Source organism: Moschus berezovskii, chromosome 17 (assembly GCF_049115385.1).
Source record: "Moschus berezovskii isolate FMDL1 chromosome 17, NW_MosBer_1.0, whole genome shotgun sequence".
Taxonomy (NCBI): domain Eukaryota; kingdom Metazoa; phylum Chordata; class Mammalia; order Artiodactyla; family Moschidae; genus Moschus; species Moschus berezovskii.
In genome coordinates, this window is record NC_142476.1 from 7,488,127 (window position 1) to 7,514,505 (window position 26,379).

The window sequence follows — 26,379 nt, forward strand, 5'->3', positions numbered from 1 at the left end:
CCCGAAGTCAGAAGGTGCTGGTTGTAGCCCTTGAACGCATTTGATAAATGCTTTGGGAGACCTGGTGGCTCAGAAAGTAAAGCGTCTGCCTGCAGTGTGGGAGACCCGGGTTCGATCCCTAGGTCGGGAAGATCCCTGGAGAAGGAAATGGCAGCCCACTCCAGTACTCTTGCCTGGAAAAATCCCATGGATGGAGGAGCCTGGTAGGCTACAGTCCACAGGGTCGCAAAGAGTTGGACACAATGAGCAACTTCACTTTCTTACACTTTTTCTTTCTTCTGGGAGACCTACTATGGAGGAATACTAAATGTGGATTTTGAGCAACTCACTGCCGTCCTTTGAGCCTCCATTTCTTTATCTCGAAATTGAAGGTGGGGCTGGATGGTCGCTGGCTTGCTCTCCTGAAGACAGGTCACGCAGCGAGCCCGCCTAGCAGAGCAGTCCCACAGGACAGGGCTGCTCCGAGGCAGCGCTCCGGCCGTCAGCCGCGAGGCATCCTGGGAGCAACTCCGGGCCAGTCAGAAGCGCGTGCTGTCAGAAGCTCCAGTCACAAGGTCCGGGCTTGGCGCTTCCTAGCCTGCGCCTCGGTCCTCTTGTGGATGCAGTGGGGGTGGAGCCCGCCGTCCCCTCTTCCGCGGAGTCCCTGAGGCCCTGCAGAAGCCATGGCCATGCAGGTGCCTTTAGAGCCCCTCATGCGAGACCTGGAAGGGCGCTGGTCAGAGGATTCCCTGGCTTCATCCCTGGAGGCTGTCCATAGCTCAGTTCCCAGGGTCCCCACCTGCAGGCGCGGCGACCTCCGGGGCCCCCAGAGGACTCAGATCGTCCCCACACCCTTCTGGGAGGCTCCTCCGGACCCCCACAGGCCCCCACACCTCAGGTCAGTCACAGGCTATCAGAACACGAACGACAGCATCCGCAGTGCAAGTGGAGTGTGAGACTCGCAGCAGGTGCAAAGGAAGTGTGGGTGGCAGGGTTCTGCGCCCCCACAGCCCCGAGCAGCTGCTCTTGTGATTTCCTCCATCCACCCTTGACCAAATTGTGGAGGGCAGCCGCGAGGCTCGGGTTAGAGCGGGAGACTGTCCAGGCTGTCCCGTCAGCATCCCTCCTTGGAGGCCTCCTCTCAACCACAGGGCTGCCACACAGCTGGGCTCCGACATGTGCTGGGCTCGAGGCCTGGGATGCCTTGGAGGGAGAGAGAATAAGTGAATTAATGAAATGTGTGTGTGAGAGACTGTGGGTGTGACACTGACCGGTGACGTGCGAGCATGAGCGGTGTGTGACTGGGACACGTGCCTGGGTGACAGCTAGAGTGATACGGGAGTGTTTTATGTGTGATGTTAGAGAATCCCAGGGACGGGGGAGCCTGGTGGGCTTCCGTCTGTGGGGTCACACAGAGTCGGACACGACTGAAGTGACTCAGCAGCAGCAGCAGCAGCAGCAGCAGTGTGTGTGTGTATGTGTGTGTGAATGTATGTGTGGTTGTGAATGTCTGGTGTGTAGTTGTGAGTGTGTGGTTGTGAGTGTGTGTTATGTTGTATGTGATTATGTGTGGTGTGTGGTTATGTGAGTGTGTGATATGTAGTTGTGTGTGGTATGTGATTGTGTGTGGTGTATGGTTGTGAGTATGAGTGTGTAGTATGTGGTTGTGTATGTGTGGTTGTGAGTGTGTATGTGTGTGTGTATGTATGTGTGTGTGTATGTGTGGTTGTGAGTGTGAAAGTGAGTAGTGTGTGGCTGTGAGTTTGTGGTTGTGAGTGTGGTTGTGTGGTATGTGATTGTGTGTGGTGTGTGGTTGTGGCTGTGTGTGAGTGTGTGGTTGTGTGTGGTATGTGGTTGTGTGTGGTATCTGATTGTGGTGTGTGATTGCGAGTGTACGGTTGTGAGTGTGAATGTGTAGTATATGGCTGTGTGTGGTATGTGTGTGTGTATGTGTGGTTGTGAGTGTGAAAGTGAGTAGTGTGTGGTTGGGAGTGTGTGGTCGTGAGCATGTGAGTGCATGGGTGCCTGGCTGTGAGTGTGAGCGTGCCCTGCATGTGAGTGTGTGTGTCCTTGAAGACGACGGGTCAGCTGGGCTGTGGCTGGGCCTGCTGGGCAGCTTGGGGACGAGGGAGATGAGAGTGTCACCTCATGTGTGGCCCAAACAATGTCGCACTGGGTTGTTAAGAGCAAGTCTTAGGGATCTGAGGACAGCTAGGGAGGAGGTGACTGGAACCTAAGAGGTCAAAGCTCGCAGACCGGGCCGTCCCGTCTGCGTCTTGAGATGCGGCCCCAGGGTCTTGGGGGCTGGGGCCCCGGGGAAGGCTGGTCCCTGGCTGAGCCGCCAAGGGGAGAAGGTACCCGTTCTCCCCTTTTTTCCTTCTCTTTCTCTGCCCGCCTACACGTCACCTCTCCTTTCAGATCGATGGGGCTGCTGGACAGGCCTGGGGCTGCTACTCCCCGGAGAACCCCTGGGGAGCTGCAGTGCCCCGGCAGGCGGGGAGCTCTGTGGCTTCGCGTCCTCTGGGGCCAAGGCTTGGCCAGAAGGGATGAAGCGGATGGAAAAAATTCAGTCTGATGACTGGCAGGTGGAGAGAACAAATCATATGAGCTGGGTCAGGAACCGTGCTGGGTCCTTAGGTAAATTTATTCGCTCTCCATGATAGCTGAGGTTTTATTATCCCCCCTCTGTTACAGACGGGATGGGAAGAGCATTCTTCATTAGCTCTCTGTGAGAGCTGCAGGAGGCAGGCACCTCCTGGGGCTGGAATATAGTGGGAGCATCGAGAGGGACTAGTCCTTGTCATCTAAGGAGAGGCTGTCCTGATGGGTGCCACTTGCTTATGGCATCACCCAGCTTTAAAAATCCAATACTTTGGCCACCTGATGCAATGAACTGACTCATTTGAAAAGACCCTGAAGCTGGGAAAGATTGAAGGTGGGATTAGAAGGGGACACCAGAGGATGAGATAGATAGTTGGATGGCATCACCGACTCAATGGCCATGAGTTTGAGTGAACTCCAGGAGTTGGTGATGGACAGGGAGGCCTGGCGTGCTGCAGTCCATGGGGTCGCGAAGAGTCAGACACGACTGAGCAACTGAACTGAACTGAGCTTTGACCTTCCACAAGGCCAGACTCCGAAGAGCCATCTCCTGACATTCCCAGACCTAGAGCCCAAATCCTCAGGTGTCCCTTGCCACGACCCAGTACTGCTCTCCCCCAAGACAGACCTGAGAATCCTCTGCTCTCTGAACTCAATAGGGAGCCTGCCCAGGTAGAGGCACCTGCCTCGGGCATCCTGCAGTTCCCACTTTCTAAGTTGGACTCCAGGCTTGCCCGCTCCACAGCAATGGGCTTTTGGGAAGGTTAACTTTACAGTAAATGGACCTATGACTTTCTGATACAAGAAATGGTAGAGTTTTGGTAAAATCTCTTTCCTGAATATGGCCATTTTCCTAATGGTGCTCTCAGGTTAGAACCCACATATGTGGAAATTTTGGATGAATTTTAACGTGATTGATCAGCAAAAAAGATTTTAGGGTATTTAGCTTCACACATTTAAACAAAGACTTTTGGCTCTAGTAAGGGTGGATTTATGGGGTCGCAGAGAGTCAGACACGACTGAGTGACTGAACTGAACTGAAGGGTGGATTGGCTGCCTGTTTCCTTATCTGCCTTAGGAGAGGTTTATAAGCTTCTAGAACTCAAATTTTACAGCCTGTCTTCCTTCCCTTTTGGCTTCAGCTTCCTGGCTAGATGGGGGCCATTGGTCTCAGCCTTACGTATTCTCTCTCAGTATGCCCGTCTACTTACATATGTAGTCTTTCTGAGATGATTCATTATTTTACTGTACAGGCTCCATAGCATAATTATTTCACAGAAGTGTAGGGACAGGGACCTCTACTTGTTTCTCTGCCTTGGGGACCAGCTTCACAGACCATATCATGCAGGTCCTCTCTGCTGTCTTAGGAGAGCTGCTCTGTCCTGAGTTTTGGGAAAGACTTGGACAAATTTTGTCTATCTATCTATATAATTATATAGCCACTATCTATAGCTAAGTTGTAAAGCTATATATATATTACATATATACATAGTGCTAATATTAATAAATATTAGCTATACACACACACACACACACACACACATATATATATATATATATAGTTTTGTGCTTCCCTGGTAGCTCAGCTGGTAAAGAATCCAACGGCAATGCGGGAGACCCTGGTTCTATTCCTGGGTTAAGAAGATCCCCTGGAGAAGGGATAGGCTACCCACTCCAGTCTTCTTTGACTTCCCTGGTGGCTTAGTTGGTAAAGAATCTGCCTGCAATGAGGGAAACCTGGGTTCTATCCCTGGGTTGGGAAGATTCCCTGGAGGTGGGCATGACAACCCACTCCAGTATTCTTGCCTGGAGAATCCCCATGGACAGAGGAGCCTGGCAGGCTACAATCCATGGGGTCACAAAGACTCAGACATGATTGAGCGACTAAGCACATAATGTGTATAGTTTTACAAACAGAAATCAACTGCTATAAACAGATTCTCAACCACTATTAGGAGAAGGCAATGGCAACCCACTCCAGTACTCTTGCCTGGAAAATCCCATGGACGGAGGAGCCTGGTGGGCTGCAGTCCATGGGGTCGCTAAGAGTCGGACACGACTGAGTGAGTTCACTTTCACTTTTCACTTTCATGCATTGGAGAAGGAAATGGCAACCCACTCCAGTGTTCTTGCCTCGAGAATCCCAGGGACGGGGGAGCCTGGTGGGCTGCCGTCTCTGTGGTCACACAGAGTCGGACACAACTGAAGTGACTTAGCAGCAGCAGCAGCAACCACTATTAGGACTTTGTAATGCATAATCATTATTATATAATGGATTTTTAAAAGAAAAAGTTCAAGATGATTCAAGAACCTGAGGAAGATTTTCTTGCCATCAGAAATACTGAGTGGTTCTCTGAGTGGTTGCTGGACACTGTGGTTTTGTGGTTTATCATTGTCAATCCCACAGTTGATTGCTATTTCCCTGTATTGGGCTGTATAGTGTGCCTCCAAAACTCATGTCCATCTGGAACCTCAGAATATGACCTTAAATATTTAAAAACAGGAATTTTACAGATGTAATTCGCTAGAATGAGGTCAGACCAGATTACAGTGGGCTCTCAATCCGGTAACTGATGTCCTTGTAAGAAGGTCTGTGAAGACACAGAGCAACACACAGGGAGAAGGCCAGGTGATGGTGGAGGGAGAGAGTGGAGAGCTGCCGCTGCAAGCCAAGGATTGCTGGCAACCGCCAGAAACCAGGAAAGAGACACCAGCAGATTCTCCTTCAGAGCCTCTGAAGGAACTGACCCTGCTGACACCTAGATGTCAGACTTCTAGACTCCTGAATGGTGAAAAAATAAATTACAGTTGTTTTAAGCCGCCCAGTTCATGGTACTTCCTAAAGTAGCCCTAGGAAATTAATATCCCACCCAACCCCCCTGCAGTTTGGTGATTTTTTGTAACTTATTAGCGATCCTGTTGAGGCTATAGACCAGCTTCCTTCTTCATAGAAGAAGCAGGTGGATTAGGGGCAGGACATAGTACTACAGTTGCTGTCACATAGTCAGTTCAGAACAAGAGAAGATTGCAGCTCTAGGGATGTTTCCTGGCTTTTGATTCTAGGGACTGGGATAGGCTGTCTGAGTTCAGCACTGATGTGCATGTTATCACATTAACACAGAAGTTATATCTTAGCCCTCTGCCCCAGGCATGACTCTCTGGCGGGTCAGACAGAGATCAGCTTCCTGAGGGTAAAACTGTGAGAGCTTATGACATATCGTGCAGTTTTAATTCTCCTGAAACGCTGCGATCTCAGACTGGAGAAGAACATTGCATGGAAAATATTATGTTCAAGACCAGGTTCTGCTCCACATCAGGTGGGGTAGAAGGTCAGGAAGAACTCTCTTCCACAGAGAACTCTCCACACACAGACACCCTGAGGAAGAGTCTAGCGGTGACATGAGTACTTATAGGCTATGACAAGGTTTAGCACCAGAACCTTGGAATGACCTTAGGCAATAAGGGGATCCTTTATATAATCTCTGTCCCCCAAGAGACTTTGGGTCAACTGTTCTAAAGCCTAACACGTATCATCTGACTGGCCTCTAGTCTGTGGAGGGAGTTTATTCATTTGGTTACCAGAGTTTTGATTAACAGCCTCTTGATCTTAGTGGAAACCCCAGGGAGGTATGAGATTTAAGGTCAAGTGCTCCATGGATGCTACACCAAGATACTTTTGAATGTCTAAGAGGAGCGCTGGTTACACCTGCTTTCAGTCTTAATTATCTTCTATGACACAGAGCTTTGGGGTCTTGACCACTGGTATAGACCCCAAACTATCCTTTGTTGAAGATAATCTTGGTCCCACTTGCAGGCCACCTGCAGCCCCTCTCAGCCCAGCGCTGGAGGTAGGGAAAAGCTGGTTTAGACTCGTGTCCTGGGGTGCCTAAAAGAGCAAATTGCTCTGAAAGAGTTGCCTGGGGAACAGGCGGCATGGGGACAAATGCAGTCTGAGCCTCCTTGGAGGAAATCATGGTCTTTAATTATTAATTAATTCACATTTTTGATTTGTTAGCAAGTGCCAGCTCATAGATGCTAGTTGAAGTACAGAGCTTAGAAGGAAAAAAAAACTTAAACCTTAGTTCTTTGGAGATCAGCCCCTCCCTGGCACCATCAAATCCCCTCTCTTTTCTCCTTTTCCACTCAGAACTCTTCAAATTTGGGGGTTTTGAGTGTTTGACCAATCTCTTATCCTATTAGGTCTCTGTGAGTGACAGACAGGGAAAGGGGTATCTTCCCTGAGGTGGGGCCTGTGAAAGACCAGTCTTATTTACATTTTTCTTCTTCCTATGGAGTTCTGTCTCATCTGGAGAGCAGAGGCCCTCCTGTAGAGACAGCGGGTGTCAAATCTAGCTTTGACACTAGTATATCTCACTTGCTGCCTGTGAGCAAACCTCTTCACCTCTCAGGACCTCAGTTTTCTCACCTGTAAAATGGCAAGGATGTGTTGATGGTGCCTTGTGTGTATGCCCGTGTTACATAATCCCTAAGGCCTCAGGGCTGCAGACCTTTTATGATTTCTCCCAATGCAGGCAGAGGTGAGGAAACCTGATGAGGATGTTAGTGAGTGTACACATAAAGAGATGCTGTGGCTTCCAGGGGTTCTGTGATGTCTGCAGAAGGCTGCTAGCTGGGATTGCGGCCTATCTATCCCAGTGTCCAGCAGAGCGCCTGGAATCTAGTGAGTAACCAAATGCACACTGTTAACGAGGGAAAGAAGAAGAGAAGACGGAACGGAGCGGGAGTGGAGCGGTGCAGAGATGGGGTGGAAGGGAGAGTCCCACTGACATCCCCAATAAGGGGACAGGGAAGCATGAATGACCCCCCTCTGCGGTTGTCTCCCCACCCACTCCAGTCCCTTTTCTTTCTGAGAGGCCCCTCTGCGATCTTAATTGTCCTCCACACCTTTAGTTCTCTCGTTCGAATAAGCTGCAGGTGGGAACTCCTTGTATCACCTCACCCCCAATAGGAACAAGTAAGCCAGGCTTGGATGCCACCAAGAAGGGGCCGGCACACCCTCTGAGGACAGGTAGGAGCAGCCCAGGCGGGGTGTGAGTGCAGGCAGCGGAGCCCCCCGAGCTGAGGGCCCTGAGGATCAGCGTGATTTGGAGCATGATTGCCACGTGCGGAGGGAAGGGGCGCCCAGGGCTCAGTCTAGGCTTCTGTCGGGCCGTCCTGGGTTGCGGCGGAGGCCAGGTTTTTGGCCTGGAGCAGGAAGGTGGTGAAGGCCTCGTCGGCTTCCTCCTTGGATGACTAGGGGTGACAGGAGAGGAGTCAGTGTTGGGGGCTGTGGCGCTGGGACAGTGGGGGTTGAGGGGTGGGGACGCATGAAGTGTCCTAAATTCACGATCTTGTAAGCAGCTCGAGCCTGTGTCTGCCCACCCTTCTCATCCCAGCCGCCATGCCCACCTAAGAGGGACTGATCGTGAGAAACGGAAAGTTGCAGCTTCTAAAAATAGCTCCCTCGGTCTCACTACCTCCTTCCAACAAGTGGAGTGGAACCACCTCTGCCGCCCGGGTCCCGTCCCAGGAAGCCCTGCCCACAGTCGTGGCTAAGCTGACCCAGGCTGGCATTAGCCGCAGAGGTTCACAGCTTCTTCCTCTACCAGCTCAGAGACACACCACCAGCCTGGAGGGGACGGCTGTCTCCTGGACCGACCTGTTCCCCTCTCTGTTCCACATGCTGGGGTCTCTGCTGCCGCCAGGGGTGTGGACGTGATAATAAGCATTAGTGCCTCGGGATCAGGGAAACCCAAGGAGAGGGTGACCTGTGACCCAAAGGCAGGTAGGATTTCAACTGATGTGGATCTTGGTTGGGGTGGGAAGGAGCCCCCCATGAGCGAAAGTCTTCCAGGCCCAGCGAAAACGCCGGTCCCCAAAAATCCTCCAGCGAGGGTGCTCAGCTAAGTCTGTGAGTCCCACAGCCCGGGAAGAGCACCTCCCTGATTCCCAGGGAGTGCCATTTGACCTGCCCACCCTGTGGCCGGAATCTTGAACGCGGTCAGTGCCCTCACCCCCCAGTCCCCTCCCCACCCCGCTGCACCACCTCCCTCCCTCCTCCTGTTGATAGCCCATCAGTGCGCTCACCTCCTGCCTGGGTTTCAGCCACACCAGACCCGCAGCCAGAAAGACGCACCCCTGCCCCGCCCTGGCGCCAGCCCCATCGGAGACCACCGTCCCGGTGTCTCGCTGCGGTCCTCCATGCTGCCTTTCCTCGCCACCCGCATGAGGCCTCCTTCTCCCCCCTTGCCCTCACCCTCTTTGCCTTCTTGGGTTCTTCCCTCTTGTCCTCGGCAGCAGTGGCAAACTCTGTGTGAAGAGCAGGAGAGGGGGGATCAGCCCTCCCTGGCCCCCCATTCCCGCTCCAGAGGCAGAGTCCCCCGGGGCCTGGACAGTCCTCCAGCGAGGGACGTACCGTCCTTCCCTCCGAGAGACGTCTCTTGGGCCTCTGGAGAGGCTCCCATGTTGTCGCGTCCTTCAAAATCCCTGGAGTTCTCAAAGTCTGACATGCTGATATCCGTCCGGTAGCTCCTGATTGAGATCCGGTCTGTCGGGTAGAGATGGGGGTTGGTGCAGGGCTGGGGGTGGAAGGTCCCTGAGGGATCCCTGCAGGAGGGGCAGGGTCTCTGACGGCTGTCTCTGATGAGGACCCGAGGCTCCCCGCCAGGCCCTGTCCATAGACAACCTACACCCAGCAGCCCCTGACCTCTGCTTATCACTCTAGGACCTTCCAGGGCACAGGATCTCACTTTGCCCTCACACCAGCCCTTGGAGGTGATTACCCTCATCTCTGTCTTGAGTCGTATGGACACCAGAGGTGTGAAGGGGATGCCCAGTGCCACCCAGCTGACTGGTCCTCACACCAGGCTGGAAGCCCAGGTTTCCAGGACGCTGCCCTTCTCTTCCCGGAGCCCCTCCCTGTGAGCTTAGACCCCCTAGCGACTGAAGATGCGCTTCCAGAGACAACATTTGGACGGCAGCACCTAGTGGAAGTTTAGGGCACGTGTGCATTGGTCCTCCCCTGCCTCCCTTTGCCTGGACCCTTCCTCCGAGCGGATGAGAGGGGATGGAGCTCGGCAGCTCCCCTCGGGGCTGGAGGCTGCAGGCAGAGGGCAGGGAGCACCCTGGGACTCACCTACGTTCTTCCTGTGCCGGGCTCGGACCACCCCGATTGCCACGACCCCTGCAGCCAGCACCAGGGCCAGGGGCACCAGGGTGGAGACAAGCACGTTGGAGCTCCCGCTGTGTCCTGCAGGGCTGGGGGAAGGGTTAGCTTAGTCCCTGCAGGGGACACTGGGGGTCCCAGGAGGGGCTGGCAGGTTGGCTCCAGCCAACCAGATTTATCTACTCCCCCCAAGCTCCGTTCTTCTAGGAAACCCTCCCAGACAGGACAAAAGTGAGCACTGGGCCTTCCCTGCATCCCAGGACCAGGAGATGGAGCTGAATGGTGGACTGCGCCCCAGTCTCAGGAGAAGGGCAGAGACCACAGGCCAAGGCGGCGTGGGTGCACCCACTGTCAAGAGGTGGACAGGCCCTCTTCCTGGGACCTGGTGACCCAGTCTCAGGTCCTTGGCCTCCTGAATGTTCTCCAGGTGGGGACCACCAGACCCCTCCTCACCGGCCGGGATCTGCAGGTGCTCCGGGCCCACCAGCAGCATCCTTCACGGGGCTGTCCTCCACGAAAAGCCTGGGGTCCAGAAGGGCTTTGTTCTCGAACTCCCCGGCCCTCGACTCTATTGCTGCCCCCGCAGGGGCAGCGTTCACTTGCTTGGCGTCTTGGGACCCTGGGGAGAGCAGAGAGGGGCTTGAGTTTAGGGAGTCTGTGAAGTGGGGCTTCATTAGGAATCCCAGGGTCGTGGGGAGATCTCATGCCTTTTTGGACAGGGTCTCAGAGAACACTAGAAGCAGGGGAGTTACGCTTTTCTCCAGCCCATCACAGACAATCTCTGTCCTAGTCATACCAACTTCACTTCCATTGTAAGGCTGTGTGCTTAGATCCAGCTGTGCATTAGGGCTGACCGGGAGATTCTTCACAGGGTTTGCCCAGGGCCTCTTGACTACAAGGAAATGGCAACCCACTCCAGTGTTCTTGCCTGGAAAATCCCGTGGACAGAGGAGCCTGGTGGGCTACAGTCCATGGGGTTACAAAGAGTAGGGGTCAGCTTGGCGAGGGGTCCCTCAGTGAGCCTGACAACTGGAAGCTGCCATAACCTCATTTCTAGAGGCACTAAACATACTCCTTGGGCTTCCCTGGTGGCTCAACGGTAAAGAATCTGTCTGCCAACGCAGGAGACACCTGTTCGATCCCTGGGTTGGGAAGATCCCCTGGAGGAGGGCATGGCAATCCACTCCACTATTCTTTCCTGGAGAATCCCATGGACAGAGGAGCCTGGCGGGCTACAGTCCATGGGGTCACAAAGAGTTGAACACAACTTAACCACTGAGCATGCATGCACACAAAAATAACCCCTCAGAGATAAGACATTTCAGGTGATATTTTTAGAAGCGGTTTGAAATGCAATCTTACTGGAAGAGATTGCCCAGATTTTCCTTACCAGACCTTGTGCATGAAGGTTATCTGGCTCTCTGGAGCCGAGTTTGGCAGAGTATGATGAAACAGTGATTTAGACATGTCTACATGTAGAAGACCTCTCCATATAGAACGGGCTTCATGGTGGCCTGAAAGGGTGACTATGGGATTTGTCTTGAAACTGAAGTTAATTGACAAATCCACTATTTTTGATGAGGTTGTGTGTTTATTTGGGATGCCCTTGTGGGAAGGATAAATGAGACCAGGTAGGGGCATAAAGCCTCCCCCAGCCCCTGCCTCTTGTAGTCAAACCTGGGGCCACCCTTGATGGAGATGTTCTTAGGCAGTTTTCTCTGGAGCCCCCCGGGGCACATGGGCCTGGCCCCAGAGACTCACCCTTCACCCTGTTCTCCACCGCCACGTGGACAGCCACCGTCTCCCCGTATCGGTGGCCATCCTTCACTCCGCACCAGTACCAGCCTTCATCCTCCTTGGTGACCGTGTTCAGGTTCAGGGAGACGATCTGGCTGTTCTGGTCGCAGTTCACAAAGGCCTGGCTGGGGCCGTCGTCCTGGGTGGGCAGAGCACTGCAGCCTTTGTTGCTCCACTTACACCAGTACTTCTCAAAGGAGTAGTATTTGCAGGGGAAGTGGCAGGAGAGCTTGAAGGGCTCTCCCAGCCAAGCCGTGACGTTCTTGGGTGCCTTGAGGCTTGGTTCTCCTGGAGCAGGGAGGGAATAACAGGTGCAGAAGTTGGCCCTGGTGATGCTGCAGGCATGTGACTGGGGGCTGGGGCGGGGATGCTTTGTCCACAGTCCGGTTCCTTTTTGGACAGCATGTTAAATAAATACACTGTACTGAACAAAATCACTTATAATCATGTGCCCATGTAATAGATTATTGGTGACCACTATGAGTCATTCCAATCTATTGCAGACCACGGACCTTGCTGAGGGCTTCTATGTGTTTCCTTGCTGTTATCTGCTCTCTTGGACTCAGTACTACGGTGCTGGAGAAGACTCTTGAGAGTCCCTTAGACAGCAAGATGAAACCAGTCAATCCTAAAGGAAATCAACTCTGAATACTCATTGGAAGGACTGATGCTAAAGCTGAAGTTCCAGTACTTTGGCCACGTGATGCAAAGAGCTGACTCATTGGAAAAGACCCTGATGTTGGCAAAGATTGAGGGCAGGAGGAGAAGGGGATGACACAGGATGAGATGGTTGGATGGCGTCACTGTCTCAATGGATATGAGTCTGAGCAAGCTCTTGGAATTGCTGATGGACAGGGAAGCCTGGTGTGCAGCAGTCCATGGGGTCACAATGAACTGGACGTGACTTAGCAACTGAACAACAGCGACAAGACTCAGTACAAAGAACCGAACTCTGCTTCAGCTGATGCCATACAGACTGTCAAAGAAGCTGATGCTCTTGATCACAGGAGTTGCTGTGTGTGGTTGTTTGAAGGGCGTGGGGGCAGGGAAGGGTGTTTGTTGCTGGTATGAACAGGTGGGGGAAGGGTGCTGGTTACAGGATGAACGGGTGGGCTCTCTCCAGCAGCTTGGAGGTGGGGGAGGCGGGAGGCAGAGTGGCTGGGGGTGATGCTGTGGTTGACTGGAGGGTCACGGAGCTGCCTCCCTCCCCTCTTGGCCAAGTTCAGCTCTTACCTTCGACAACCTTGAGCTCCACTGTGGACGTCCAGCGCGCGTCGCCGTTGGTCACGCACCAGTAGAAGCCGGTGTCCTGGTCAGTGAGCTGGTTGAGGATGACGGTGTAGGTGCCGTTGCCCGGCTCGGCGAGCAGGGCCAGCCTGCCCTCGTACTGCTCCTTCACCAGCCCCTGGCTCTGCACCAGCTGCGGGCAGCGGCCGTTTTGAGCCTCTTCCCAGCGACACCAGTACTTTGCGTTGTTGGCATCCTTTGGGTTGTAGGGGCAAGATACAGTCACAGAGCCTCCCTTCACACCTTTCACCACGGAGGGGCTTGTGGGGATCGCCGTCTCTGGAAGCACAGACAAAGATGGGACAGGAGAACTCACCGTGGGCTGGGCAGCCTCCTCCCCGTGGGCTCAGCCAGGGTGGAGAGTGAGGTGTATAACAATCCCCTTACCAGCCTCAGAAAGTGAAAAAGCCTTTCCAAATGTCACAGAGCCTGGCGCAGGAGCCTTCACCCCGTCTCCGGGGACCTCCCCACTATTCCTTCCCCACCTTATTCTAAGCAGAGAATGAAAAGCATTTAAAGAGCGACCATCAGCCTTTTGCCTTGGGCTTCTAGGAAGTTTTTGTCTTTTTATTATTAGCTCGTCCCACAAGATGGCTAGGTGTTTTTTTTTTCTCCAAATTAAGAAAATATATTTAGAACAGTTTGATTTAAAATATACACTATGTAGCACAGATAAATTTAATTATTGAGGGCCACAAAGGCTGTGTCCAAGAGAAGCATGGTCTATCTTCAAGAAACTAAAGCTGAGGCTCTGGGAGAGTTCCAGGTGACCGAAGATGCTGAGGGAGGTGGTGAGGACTGAGCTGGAAGGAGAAAGGACAGGGAATGGGAGCCCCTTACGGCAAAGCCTCAAGCATAGTGACCACAAACTTCAAGTACTGGTTCAGTTTCTCAAGACGGTAACTTGCTACAGAGTGCTCCCAAGGAGGGAAGGGGCAGGGATTCCACCAGATCACGCTGAATAACAAGGAGCCCTAAGAGATGTTGGAGGGGAGATTTTAGAAGCCGGGGCGTTGACTTGGGAAAGCTATGAGACCAATACAAGCCAAGGCTTCTTCCATCGGAATGTGACGGATGAGCTGCCATCCTGCTCCGGGGTCAGGGAGACTCCACGTAGAGTGCTTCCCTTGGCTCTCTGAAACCCAGACAGTTGGGATCTTCACTCCCCTCATTCCTAAGGATCAGGGGCGGCCATCAAAGGCCTGTGGTAACAGAGAAGAGGCGTTACGAGATCACACAAGGCAGAGGCCGTCGTGCACAGCCTTGGAGCTCCCATGCTGCCCCCAGCGCATCTGGTCCAGGGCTCGTCAGTGAGCAGATACGGTCAACGGACGGATGCGGTCAGAGAGACTCAGAGGGGCCGCGCGGGGCTCTGACCTGCAGACTGCCCACCTCTCCGCTCCCGGGTCTCACCTTCATTGACGAAGAGCTGCCACACCTGCACGGGCCAGCCGTCCTCGGGCTGGCCGTTGGGCTGGGCCCCGCACACGTAGCGGCCTGCGTCTTCCTTCCTCAGGCTGGCGATGTGCACACTGAACACGCCGTTGTCCTTGGGCACGAACAGGATCCTGCCCTGGAAGTTCTGAGCCCTCTTCCCCAGCGTGTTGATGACCACGTTGCAAGCTTCCCCAGTCTTCTGCTGGCACAGAAATTTGGCCGTATTTGCCACCTCGGGGCCCAGGGTACAGTCAAAGGTCACCGAGCTCCTCAAGTCTCCGTAAACCAGCTCAGGCTTGGGCTCTAGCACCTGGAGGTCAACGTTGCTCTTGTCGGCTTTGGCATCGTCCCCAGCCTGGCAGACATACATCCCAGCATCGCTGAGCCGGATTCGGTTGATGACAACGCTGAACACTAATGTGTCGGTACCCAGGATACTGAGATGCGCTCTGTTGGTATAGTTCTGGTTCACATACCCGTTGGAGTCGATGACTTGGAAATAGCCCTGGCCTGTCTTCTTGCGTAAGGATTTGATCTTCTGAGAATTTGCACGCGTGAAAGGGCAGCTGATGGTCACAGTCCGGCCCAGGTCTACAGGGTAGACATGGACATCGCCTGTCTGTCCAGGATCTGCAGGGTGAAGGGTGGAGAACAAGTTGTGGTTTTACTTTCTTGCATCATAGGATGCTGAGCTGCCTTCCACACGGTTCACCTCCTCAATGTTTCTGATGAGGGCTGGGTGTGCTTATCACCTGGAGGGCCCTCTTTCCCAGAGAGACAGTGTCAGAATCTGTCTTCCAACTCCCAGCTTTACTGCTGCCTCCTCCAGGAAGCCTCCCAAGCTGGCACTCGTCTCTCCCTGCTCTGTTCTCTCTTGATACTTATGCCCGTATCATTTGTTACATCCAATCTTGTGCTCTTTGGACAAAAACTGATCATTTAATATATGCAGAGACTTCTGAGGGACTACTGGAGATCAGGTAAGAGAATACATGTTAAAAGAAGTCTGGTGGCCCGAAGTCTTGATGTGAAGGGTGCTCTAACAGCAGAACTTAAGGATCCCCATGAATCTCCCCCTGCTCATGGACCTCTGGTCCCACCTGCAACAAATATAAGGAGAGAACTTGTTCTCCTCACGCTCTTAAGCTAGAGCTTTAGTAAAACCAGAATTCTGTCAGGCCCTTAAGACCTAGAGTGGCCCATCTGCCCTCCCCCTATCCAAGTAGGTCCCATCTGTCTCATTCCCACCTTCTACTGTGCAAATGGAAGGCTCTGGATGGACCCACAGCTTTCCCCAGGCCAGGACACCCTGCCCTCTTGGGAAATACTTCCTCCCTCTCACTTTCCCCAGAAATCTAAGGAGCCTGAGCCCTTACCTTGGCTGACCTCCAGGCTCACATCGAAGTTAAGGCCGCGGCTGCTAATGCCCAGGCCACACTTGTAGCGCCCCGAGTCGTTCCGGGTGAGATGGCTGATGTCCACCACAAAAGTGCCGCTCTCTGGGAAGTTGGTGAGGTTGGCTCTGCCCGCATAGTCGTTGGAGACGTAGCCGTCCGAGGAGATGAGGGTTGTGCAGCGGCCCCTGGCTCCCTGCCGGCACCAGTACTTGCGTGTGTGCCGGTTGACAGAGGTGGTCGGGTAGTAGCACTTGATGGACACTGAGCGGCCTTCCACACTGGTCACCTCCTCGGGACCGAAGATGGGACTCTTCATGGAGACCACTGTGCAGACAGAGATGGGCTTTCTGAGGCTGCCGGAGGGAAAGCCTCTAGACAGTCCACGCTGAGGACACGAACTTTTCCTCCTGAGACATGTGTCTTCTGTGGGTTAGTTACCAGGCGCTACAGCTAGGCAACTGCTACACTGCACAATTATTAAATAATTCTAAGATTTTAATCGTAATTTACTAATGATAGCCACATTAAGAAAACAAATGGCAAGGTTATTTAGTGATATCCCTTGCATGTGTACATATATTTATAATATTTCTTACATATATACATATATTTATATGTATTTAACTATGTATGATATATTTATATATACATTTAAATATATATTTATATACATTTAAATATATATATAAATATATGTATATATAATATATATATATTTATATACATTTAAATATATATATAAATATATGTATATATTATATATATATATTTAAAACCATCCTTGTGGAGTGCTACATTATTTCACTTGTTATCTGCTATTTCCCTATATTTCTAAAACACTTTGTAAATTCTTTTCTTTTTTCCGGATAAAAATGTCAAGAGGCACAAATGTAAGTCATTTCTCCCAAACCCGGAAGTAACTCAGAGTGAGGCTAGGTTCAAGGTCAAGGTCTTGTTTTCCTTATTCCCAGCGAAGACCCTTGGCCAGACATGAGAGAGTGTCATTTCTAGTCCTGATGCCCTGGTGCTGGCTCACCCATCCTCCCTGCAGGGTCTGTGGTTGCTCCCCGAGGGAGTGCCAGCCTTGCTGGGATGTCCCTGGGGACAGGCCGAATCCCTGGGCCCAGGGGACTAGGATGGAGTGGGCTGGAGCCTGGCTGACGCACCTGGGAAGACGGCCAACAGGCAGGCGAGGAACAGGCGCGACATCCCTGGGGGCTCCCGCGGGTCCAGCCACGGTCCTGCGTGGTTGCTGAAAGACAGCGGCACAAGGGGATGAAACGCCTTTGTCGTCCAAGACTAGCTGACCTTCCGGGCCCTGTAACACCTGTTCTATTCTGCGTCTCCAGTAACGGACATAAAACCTGTCAAAGAATGAATGGCCCCGCCTTTCCCATCACAGCTCAAAGTCCCGTCATCCCACAATGCCTTTTGTTCTTTCGTAGGGATAGGTAGACTTTTATCTTCTCAGCTAAGTTGCCAGTTCCTCTGGGATAGGGACACACACACACCATTTCCTCTGTTTCCTCGCCTGCGTGGGGTTGGGGGTAGGCACTGTCCTGGGCAAGATCCTTAAGATCTCAGGAAGAGCTCCCCAGATCATTGCTTACTACCAAGAGGTGTCTCCATCTCTCTGTTCCAGCTGCCCTCCCTACATCCCTGGGAGGTGGAGGGGGGCTGGCACATTTGATGGCCCGTCACGTGAGTAAATAGAGATGCACAGAGGCAGCGTGGTCACAACCACTGCCAACGGTCCTCGCGCTGCGTTCCATGATGTGCCCGTGAAACGATGTACCTGCAGTGTCTCATTTAAACTTGGTATCACTCTAAGAGGCGGGCATTCTTATCTACAGTTGACATAGGAGGAAATGAAAGCTTAAGGGTTAAGGGCTTTCCTGAAGGCCACACAGGGATTAAATGTGGGGATAGGTAGGGTAGGGGTGGAGCTGGTGGGGAAGACCGAATCCTGCTTTATCTCATCCCCAGAGTCCAAGCTCTGAGTCTGTCTCACTGCCCGTATTCCATCTCAAACCGAGTGAGGTGCTTATCCTTCACGCTTATTCTTGTTATCTGTGGAGTGCTCTTTGCTTTTCAAACGTCGTCATTTACACCACTTCACTGGAGCTCTAGAAGTTCCCTTTAAATGATACAGGACAGATATAATTACAACCACTTCCTGGATAAGAAAATCAAGATCTTGAGATGCTGAGTGACATGCCCAGGATTTCCCAGAGACTCCGTTATGGGGTCGGGGTTAAACATGTAGGCGTGACCGCCTCCTGCTTGGTGAGGCTGACAGACAAAGATGGAAAATCCGGGGTGAGGCCACTGAGACGGTGTTGCACGTGTGGACCTTGTCACATCTGGGGACACAGCCCAGGGCTGGGGAGGGTTGAGAGGCCCAGAGCCTGGCTTGACTGCTGCTGTCCTCTGGACCCCGACCACAGCCTGGAGGAGGATGGAGGTGGCGAGGGGAGTCTCCACTCTCCCACGGACTTTGCCAGTCTTCCAGTTTTGGAACAGGTTTGCGATGAGAGGGGGAAAGGAGAAAGCTGTGTTAACACGTGCTGGGCAGTGACACGCCCATAAAGATAAGGAGGCTCGAGGCAGCAGGGGGCGCGGGGGCCTATCTCTCAGGCCCCCCTTCCTGCCTTGGCCTCACTCCTGCTCCCAGAGACGCCCTTCGCTGGCTTGAGCCAAAGGCAATAGAGCTGTTTATCTTGGTTCCTTCTTTTCCGTGAGGGAATTTCCCAGCAAAGCACCTCCTTATTTCCTCGTGGAGATAAAGGTATTCTGTTTCTCCAGTTCTTCGGAAGAGTTGGGGGAGCAGGTTTGGGGAGGCAGGGACAAATATGGGTGTCGGGTGGCAGCTCGAGCCTCTCTTGATTCCGGTTAGCTGCCCTGGACTTTTCATACCAGGCCAATGATTAACCTCTGGAGCGTGGCCTTAGCCAAATGGCAGCGTCAGCTCCAGCTCGGATGTGCTCAGGACGAAGCTGGCTGCAGGACCACCCGGGTGGACGTGGGACTGACTCCCAGGTGGGAGCGGGGGTCAGAGGGCTGGGAAGTCTCTCATCTGGAACCTTGGGATGGGCTCACCGCTGAGTCCCGCCACCTGCCATTTTCACTGGGCTTGGGCGCAGTGGCCGGTGGGAGGACACTGTGCCATCTGCTTTAAGGAGCCCCAGCCAATAGGGGCTCTCTGGTTCTGGTCTCTGTTCTCCCCTGACATCAGCAAGCTTCCTGATATTTCTCTGAACTGCAGTGGGGCTTCCCATAGGCTGACTTGGAGGCGATAGTCCCTAGTCTGGACTGGTAACAGCCACTTGTCCTGGCTTGCTGCAGGCAGAGGCCACATCTTCCAAAGCAGTGGTCCCGACTTCCTCCCCGGGCACCTCTCATTTGTGACATGCTTGGCTAGTGGTGAAGGTCTGTGTAGGGGAAGGATGCTCACGTGTACCCAGTTACCCTTTGCATAACCTCCCACCAGGGATGCAGAGCTGGAGGGCAAGTTTTGTGGAAGCTGACCTTGGTAGGAAGCGCACAGTCCAGTCCCTGGGGAGACTGGACTCTTCCCATACCCCCACGTTCTCAGGAGCAGGAAATCTCTGCTCAAAACTTCACTTAAAGCACAGTTTCTCTGCTCTCACCTGGAAGACCCTGGGCTTTGCAAATCATTAGGAATCCCTTCCTCTCAAAGTCTTAAAACCATATTTGTTCCCAAACCTGGGAGATTCAGGTGTCAGGGAGGCCCCAGTTCCATGGGGCTGGAGTTGGATTCAAAGGATTTGCTTTAGGAAGGAAAGAAAGAGCGTAATATTTACTGGGCACAGGATGCTCTGCTACCTTCTTTTCTTTATGATTTTATCCACCATCACAGCAACCCAAGGGACAGAGAATATCTTCCTGGGCAGATAGGAAATCTAAGGGTTAGAGAGATTTTGGCCCCAAGACTTATAACAGAATGGGATCAAATTGGTACCCTATTATCACTCCTCGGATGCTCAGAGGGACCTATTCTCCCAGATATACATAGGTTAGTATACCACGCATGACGGTACCTTTTCTGGCTCTTAAATAGGAGTTGTATTTTCAGTAGTCAGGCTGGGATATTCTAGATCATTCTCACTTTACCAAGTTACTGCCCCTCATATATTGACAACGTATGTCTGCACACTTGCAGGTTGGGGCTAGGTGTAGGCCCCGCTAAAGAATAGAGTCTACCATCTTACAAAATTACTCTAGCTAGCTCGCCTTCAGTTGGAGTGACTGATCTTCAGCTCTCGTGGTTGAGAGTCACATGTTTGTCCGTCTCAGTTCAGGCTTTCTCCTCTATCAGAGGGAGAGGGTCTTCTGGACCAGGGCCTGGCTTGGCTCCTGGTGAGCATATGGCCTTCAGTAACTCTGGGCTTGTCACCGACTTGGTTCACAGCAGAGGGACAGTTAAGGCTCTCACGGTCCTCGGGGCTTTGGAAGGAAGAGAGAGCAGGCACTGCTGGGGGCTTGAAGCCATGGTGGCAGTTTCTGACTTCCTGTGAGTGTGAACTTGGTGTAGCAGGGAGCTTGGGGCTCAGAGAAGCAGGGAGCAGCTGGCCTGGCTGGGGAAGGGGCTTTCCTTGGCCTGGACTGATGGCCAGGAGCTTGCTCGAGTCCGTGTGGACCTATCACTCTCTTCTCCCGTGGATGCAGGGGCTGAGCACACACGAGGGCGAGCCTGGAAAGCACGGCACCGCTAGGGGAGGGAGGGCAGTCCGTGGAGTTTGGAAGGGCCTCAGACTTGTAATGACAGGCAGGGTTGCAAGGGAGGTTATATAGTTTACATAAGCCCTGGAATATGCGAGAATCTCCAAGCACAGGCCATGTTGGAGAAAAGGCACTGAAGCTCAGAGAGCAGGGAGATGGAGAGAGAAGCCACAGGTTCCAAGGAAGGCGTGAGCTGGAAGATCCAAGACTATCTGGCCCCATCCCTGCCAAAAGTAGGGATGTGAGACTTCAGCAGAAACAAAACGTATGGAATCCAAGCTCCACGGAGCTCTGGGAATAAGCCTTGTAGATTTTCAGGTGGTCTTTCAGCAGAGATTGAGAAGCCCTGTTACTGACTCTATCCCATCCTACCTTGATGTGAAGGCATTCATCTCACCCACTCTACCGGATGGCAAGCTCTTGGAAGGCAGGGTCACCTGAGATCAATCTCCCCATCTCCAGAAGGCCTTGCTCTCCGGGGAGTGCCTGGGAAGGACCAGCTGTTCGGAAAAGACTGATCAGATCAGGGATGGTTATGGCCTCATCCCCTCTCTGAGAAGGACAAGGTCAGGGCTGATTTCTCTCACTTTGCCCACTGCTTTCTTTGTTCTGGGTGCTCACGGGACAGTAGCTCGAGGGAGGGTGGAAGAGACTCAGTGGTCCAGAGTCCTGCTCTGTCACAGCCTACCAGAAGAGCTCTCCGACTTGGGCAAAATGTGCTGGCTCAACTCTCCCATCTGTAAAATGGGTATTGTCATCCCTGAGTTGTCCATTTGAGGGGCTCCCTTGGGAAGGGGGACTATGTTAATATATATAGAGGCACTCCCAATAGTGTAAAGTGCTCTTCCACTGTAAGAGGCTGCAGTTACTTGTTAGCACAGGAGGTTGAGGGGCTTCTGCACTTGACTTTCACGGGCGCTGTGCACTTGGAGAGTAGCACAGCGTATGGACTCCTCAGGCTGGCTGTTGGCTCTGTCACTTGGGGACCGTGTGATTTGGGGCAGACTATTTAAATCTATCGAGCCCCACTGTTCATCTGTAAACTGGAGAAGACTGCATCTAGTCTAGTGAGTCGCCATAGGGATTAAATAAGGCAACATATGTAAAGTCCTAAGTCGCGTATCCAGCTTAAAAATAACAGTTTTTTTTAACCACATCCTCTTTAAAGTCAACACAGTCTTCTCTTTTTCCTGTCTCAGAGTGAGAGAACAGACGTTTGTTTGCTGAGCATCCTTCGAAGACTGGGGGTGAGCTGTTCATGCTGGACTAGAATGGCCTGAAAGAGCAGACACGTGCCAGGGACTAGGTTACAAGCGAGGGATCGTAGTTAGAGCTGGCACGATGGAGCCATTTTCAGATGCTTTACATGTGTTAACTCACTTAGCCCTCGCAGTCACCCTGGGAGGTAGGGTACAATGGGTAAACTCATTTCACGAATGAGAGGGTTGAGGTCCAGAGAAGCAAGACGCTTGCCCACAGTTTCACAGCAGGTCGGTGACTGGGATGGGGCTCAGATTCAGGCATTCTGGCTCAAGCATACAAGATTTTAGTCACTGTGCCGAACAGCAGAGGGTCTTGAGAGGAAGCAGTCAGAAGGGGCAGGAGCAGGAAGTCCAGTCTTAGAGAAATTAGTCTAATTCTCTCCGCTCTGCTTTTCACAGGAAAGCTGGTTCCTGTGAAAAGACTCTATTTGAACTCAGAGGTAGGTGCCAACAGAAGAATTTCTTCCTGAAAATTAATAATGGCTGCTATTTATTCAGCACTTACCATATGTACAGCAGGTTACATTCGTTTCCTGTAACCAGACACATGGCCTCCAAAACGTCTCTCCAGTCCATCACCCTGTGTCAATGCCGGGGTCTTTGGGATCCCAGCCCCCACCCACCCAGAAGAGGGCGAGACATAGGTGTGGGGGTCTGCTGAGCATATGCGTGTGCTACTTTTTAAAAAGTTGTGTATCGTGCTTTTTAGGTGATGTCAAAATATCTCCATGACCATACCAAAATGACTGTACCCAAATGTCATTTATACCTGCTGGGTGACCTTGCACCACTCACATTAATTCACAGCCTCAGTTTCCTCAACTGTTACATGGGTTTATGACACCTACCCTGCCTCCCACTGGATTTGTTTCAAGTAGGAAGAAGATGAAGCTGTGAAAGCCAAGGGTAAGTGTGTTTTCTACCTGGAAGCTGCTGCTATTACACTATTTGTAAAATAAAGCCACAGAATCCAGAGGTTCTAAGAGGCAGGCAGAGATAACAGAGCCAGCTGCTCTCCTGGATCCTGGTTCGTTGCTCCGTCTACCACATCACCACACACAAGGGCAGCGCAAGGGATGGATGGAGAATTTCAAAACTGGCTCTGAGAATAGACAGCTGCCTTCTACACTAACCCACGAATTGACACATCCCAACTCCAGATGTTCAGGGACTTGTAATTCCCCTAGTGAAGGGGGAGAGTGACAGTGAAGACTGGTGCAAAACAGCACTGGCTGCGTAGCTGACCTGGGGCAGTGGCGCACAGTGGGGCTGGTGGGGGATGCAGCTTGCAGAGCAGCTGCGCTTGTCCTGAGGGTCCCCTGGCTGGCCTGGGACGCTGTCAGGGTAAGAGAGCTGGTGTCTGAGGTCTCCTGGCTGCAGAGGCAGGAGGAGCCTGAGGACTGAAGATTGCTGCCTGCGCCTGGCAGGGGGCTCTGCCCGCCTAACTCACTTTCCGGGGAAGGACTTCATTTTTCCCACCTTAGCAGGTACAGGATGAAACGGTGATGCACATTATACCTTGGGGTGGCAGGGATCTGTGAGAGCAAAGTTGGGTTGAAATTGGAAAGGATCTCAGGGTGTCTTCGAAGCCCAGAAAAATGGACTGCGTGTAACTCCACCAGAAAGCTGAAGGGAGAGATATTCAAGGACTAGAAGGGTACCTGCCTTGTATCAGGACCTGCATAGGCATTATCCTATCCGGGTCGGCCTGGTGCTCAATAGTCCTGGAATAACTGAACTGAATTGGGAAACACCAAAACAACTGTCATTTTGCTCTAGAGTTTTCAAAGCGATTTAACACATCTTTTTTCATTTGAATCTCACATCAACCGTAAGTGATCGGCCTTATTTTTATGCCCATTTTGCACATTAGGAAACAGAGGCTGAGAGAGCAATTAGGTGACTTGCTTAAGGTCACAGTTAAATTATGGAGCAGTTAGGAGGGAACTCAGAGACCAAATTTCTAGCAGAACGCCAGATGCCAAGCCCAGACATCCCTTCTTCCCACCTGCTGAGTGTTCACCCCTGATCCTCACTCGTCTCTCCGGGATGTGCCTGGGCTTGTGCCCGTCAGCTCCCCCACGACATGCTTGGGCACGCGGTCAGTGGCCATGTTCCCCTTGTCCCACTCTTGGGGGACTGGGAGTCATGCATACAGAGGGCCCTTCCCAGATGGCATCCTTTCGGGGACCCCAGAGCAGCCCCACTTACTTTGAGCTCCTTCTTCCTATCCCGTCAGCTTCGGGAGCACCTCCTGCTGACCAGTCCACAGCCCCGGTTTTTCTAGAAGCCTCCAGCAGGACACTAGATGCTGCTGCCAAAACTGAAACTGTGTGGTGCTTGACCCACACCTGGGCTCTTAAAGGGACACTCTCCCATGGGCATGGCGGCTGGCCAGCAGCACGTGACTCCCACAGAGCCCTTGCTTTCCTTTCCTTTCCGCCTTCCTGCCTGGCTCCACTTGCTTCTCCTTGACCTTGGGGAGACTCTGTTACTTGGGAGTCCCCCATCATTGCATCTGCAGGATGGGAGGCAGGGTATCAAGCATGGAGAGCCTGTTCTGTTTGCTTTCCAGCTGCAAGATCTTAGGCAAGTCACCTTCATTATTTCTTTTTAGGTGGAAAATAGAGAGAGTGCTACCAAACCTACAGGCTGAGGCTAGCACCAGATATTAGTGCAGAGTTGATATGCATTTGAAGGGGTACAGGCGGCAGGAATAGCCTCACATCTCACGCACCTGGGGACCTGTCCCCCTCTCCCTGGATTAAGTGCACTCTTTCCCCATCTCCTGTAGAGCCCCTTTCATCAGTCCCAGAGCTCCCAGGACCCAGGGGACCGTGGTTTTCCCCCCTCACATGCTAGAGAGCTGGCGGCTCCAGCTGCCCCGGGCTTGCGGGAATGGCAGAGCTCAGGGTCTTGTTGGGACCTGGGCTTGGCGCCTCACTCGGCAAAGTGAGCGCCGACCGTCTGAGCTGCGGTAGAAGCCTCCCTCCCTGACTCGGTCGGTCCTTGGTGGTTTCCCTGGCCTGACCTTGTTAGGGCTCCCAGGAGTTCCCCAAACATCTTCGTCGGAGTTATCCAAGGGGAGCCCCCTCCCCAACATCCGTGCGCGCCCCCCACCCCTCACACGCCCACCCCGTCCTACCTGCGCAGGGCTGGCCCAGGCTGTCTACAGCGTCCTGCAGGCCGGAGCCCAGAAGGGGAAGAAGGAAAGGGGAAACAGAGTCCCGGAAAAAACACAAGGCAGCCAGAACCCGGGTCTCATTTTAGCTAGCCACTCAGTCCCGGTGGGCTATCAGCCTGAGGTCATGGGTTTGGATGGCGAGATAATAAACCTGGTTTTCTATTATGCAGCTATTTTTTCAGACCTTAAAGCCATAATCTGACTGATGCTGGAAACAAGTTACCTGGTTACTTACAGGTAAAGTTGGTCTGATTCAGTGATATCTCGTTCACTTTCCTCCTGATTTAAAACTCAGTCTCATCCTGGGTTGGCTTTCCTTTCTGTCCCCCCGTCTCTGCTGTGGTGTTTCTGTGAACCCTGGGGGAGCGGGTCTGGGTGAGGGGGTGGCTTGCACCAGTGTGACTGTCAAGACGGAGGGAAGGAGCGCCCCCCACGATGGTTCTGAGTGGGCCTCAGGCTCGAGAAGGGAGTAGTCCCGTCCGCTGAGGTGTGACCTGTCCTGCTGGTTGGTGGCCTTTATGCTGGCCAATCCTGAGAGGCCTGCTGTCCACCCTGGGTCTCCTAGTCTCTGCGTCTGGGCTCCTGCAGGTAGGCCCTCCAGTGTGTGCAGGGCAAGTGTGGCTCACTTCCATTTTTCTGGTACTTTCAGACCCCGTGCTGCAGAGCCTCATTCTCCCCAACACCCCTGCAGCTTTCTGCGCTCACCTGCCCCATGTAACTGGGGCTTCAGGGGACACTGGTAAGCTGCCGACCCCGGGCTCCAGACAGGACGAGCAAGGCGCAGGCCCCCTTGTCTGGCACCCCCAAACCCTTGGGGGTCTCTCTGTCGATGTCAGCCTCCTCTCCAGCGGCAGCCCTGGACTGAGCCCCGTGGTGACGGGGGGATGACAGGCACAGAGACGCATCTGTAGCTGAGCCATCTTTCTTCCCTGCTCAGCCGTCAGGCTCCTTCCCTAGCGCCAGGGTCAATATGAAGTGGGAGAGTGTGAGGGGAGGTGGTAATGGTTTGGGGACAATGAGGGGAAAATTCTAGTTCTGCTAGGTTATATGGCTCCTTTCAAAGGTTTTTCCTTCTTTTCTCTCTCTTTGGAATTCGATCGTCAAGCTATTTGTAGGTTTTGTTCTCTTATTCTCATTAACCCACTTCCCCCAAAGCAGGGCTACCTTGCATCTAGTTGTCTGGAGTCCGGCTTAAGGGGGACCCACTGAGTCCTAGGACACAACCTTGATGTGTTACGGGCCTGTGGGGAGGGAGGGAAGCACATCCAGGAAACAGCTGCTTCTCAGGCTGCCTGGGGGGCCCAGGGCTTCTCTCCCAGCCCTACAGTCTGCGATGATGGGACATTTCCTAGATCATGGCTTGGTGTGTTCCCAGGAGTCCCCAGAACCATCTTAGCTGACGGTGCCCATGCCCTGACAAGTACACCAAGTCCACATTGCCTACTGACCCAGCTTAGGGAAAGAAGCAAATGAGAAGCAGAACCAGGGAAGAGAACCTGGAAGAGAAACATTTGAGACACACACAGA

The 26,379-nt window shown here is 52.8% G+C and overlaps 1 protein-coding gene across 2 annotated transcripts; it reads right to left on the minus strand.

Moving 5' to 3' along the window:
• Positions 1 to 6,540: 6,540 nt before the first annotated feature.
• On the minus strand, positions 6,541 to 23,986 carry PIGR (polymeric immunoglobulin receptor). 2 transcript variants are annotated; one of them, XM_055419972.2, is made up of 12 exons: positions 23,880 to 23,986; positions 20,779 to 20,906; positions 16,830 to 16,915; positions 15,643 to 15,987; positions 14,243 to 14,896; positions 12,776 to 13,108; positions 11,507 to 11,830; positions 10,199 to 10,364; positions 9,716 to 9,837; positions 8,996 to 9,127; positions 8,837 to 8,889; positions 6,541 to 7,833 (listed from the first exon to the last, which is right to left on the minus strand). In XM_055419972.2, the coding sequence occupies exons 2-12, from the start codon at positions 20,796 to 20,798 to the stop codon at positions 7,735 to 7,737; spliced, it is 2,334 nt and encodes a 777-aa protein (XP_055275947.2). In that variant the 5' UTR covers positions 20,799 to 20,906; positions 23,880 to 23,986; the 3' UTR covers positions 6,541 to 7,734. The 2 variants fall into 2 exon arrangements, with proteins under 2 accessions (XP_055275947.2, XP_055275948.2); XM_055419973.2 differs by lacking the exon at positions 20,779 to 20,906 and having other exon boundaries at positions 23,880 to 23,952.
• Between the last annotated feature and the right edge of the window lie 2,393 nt (positions 23,987 to 26,379).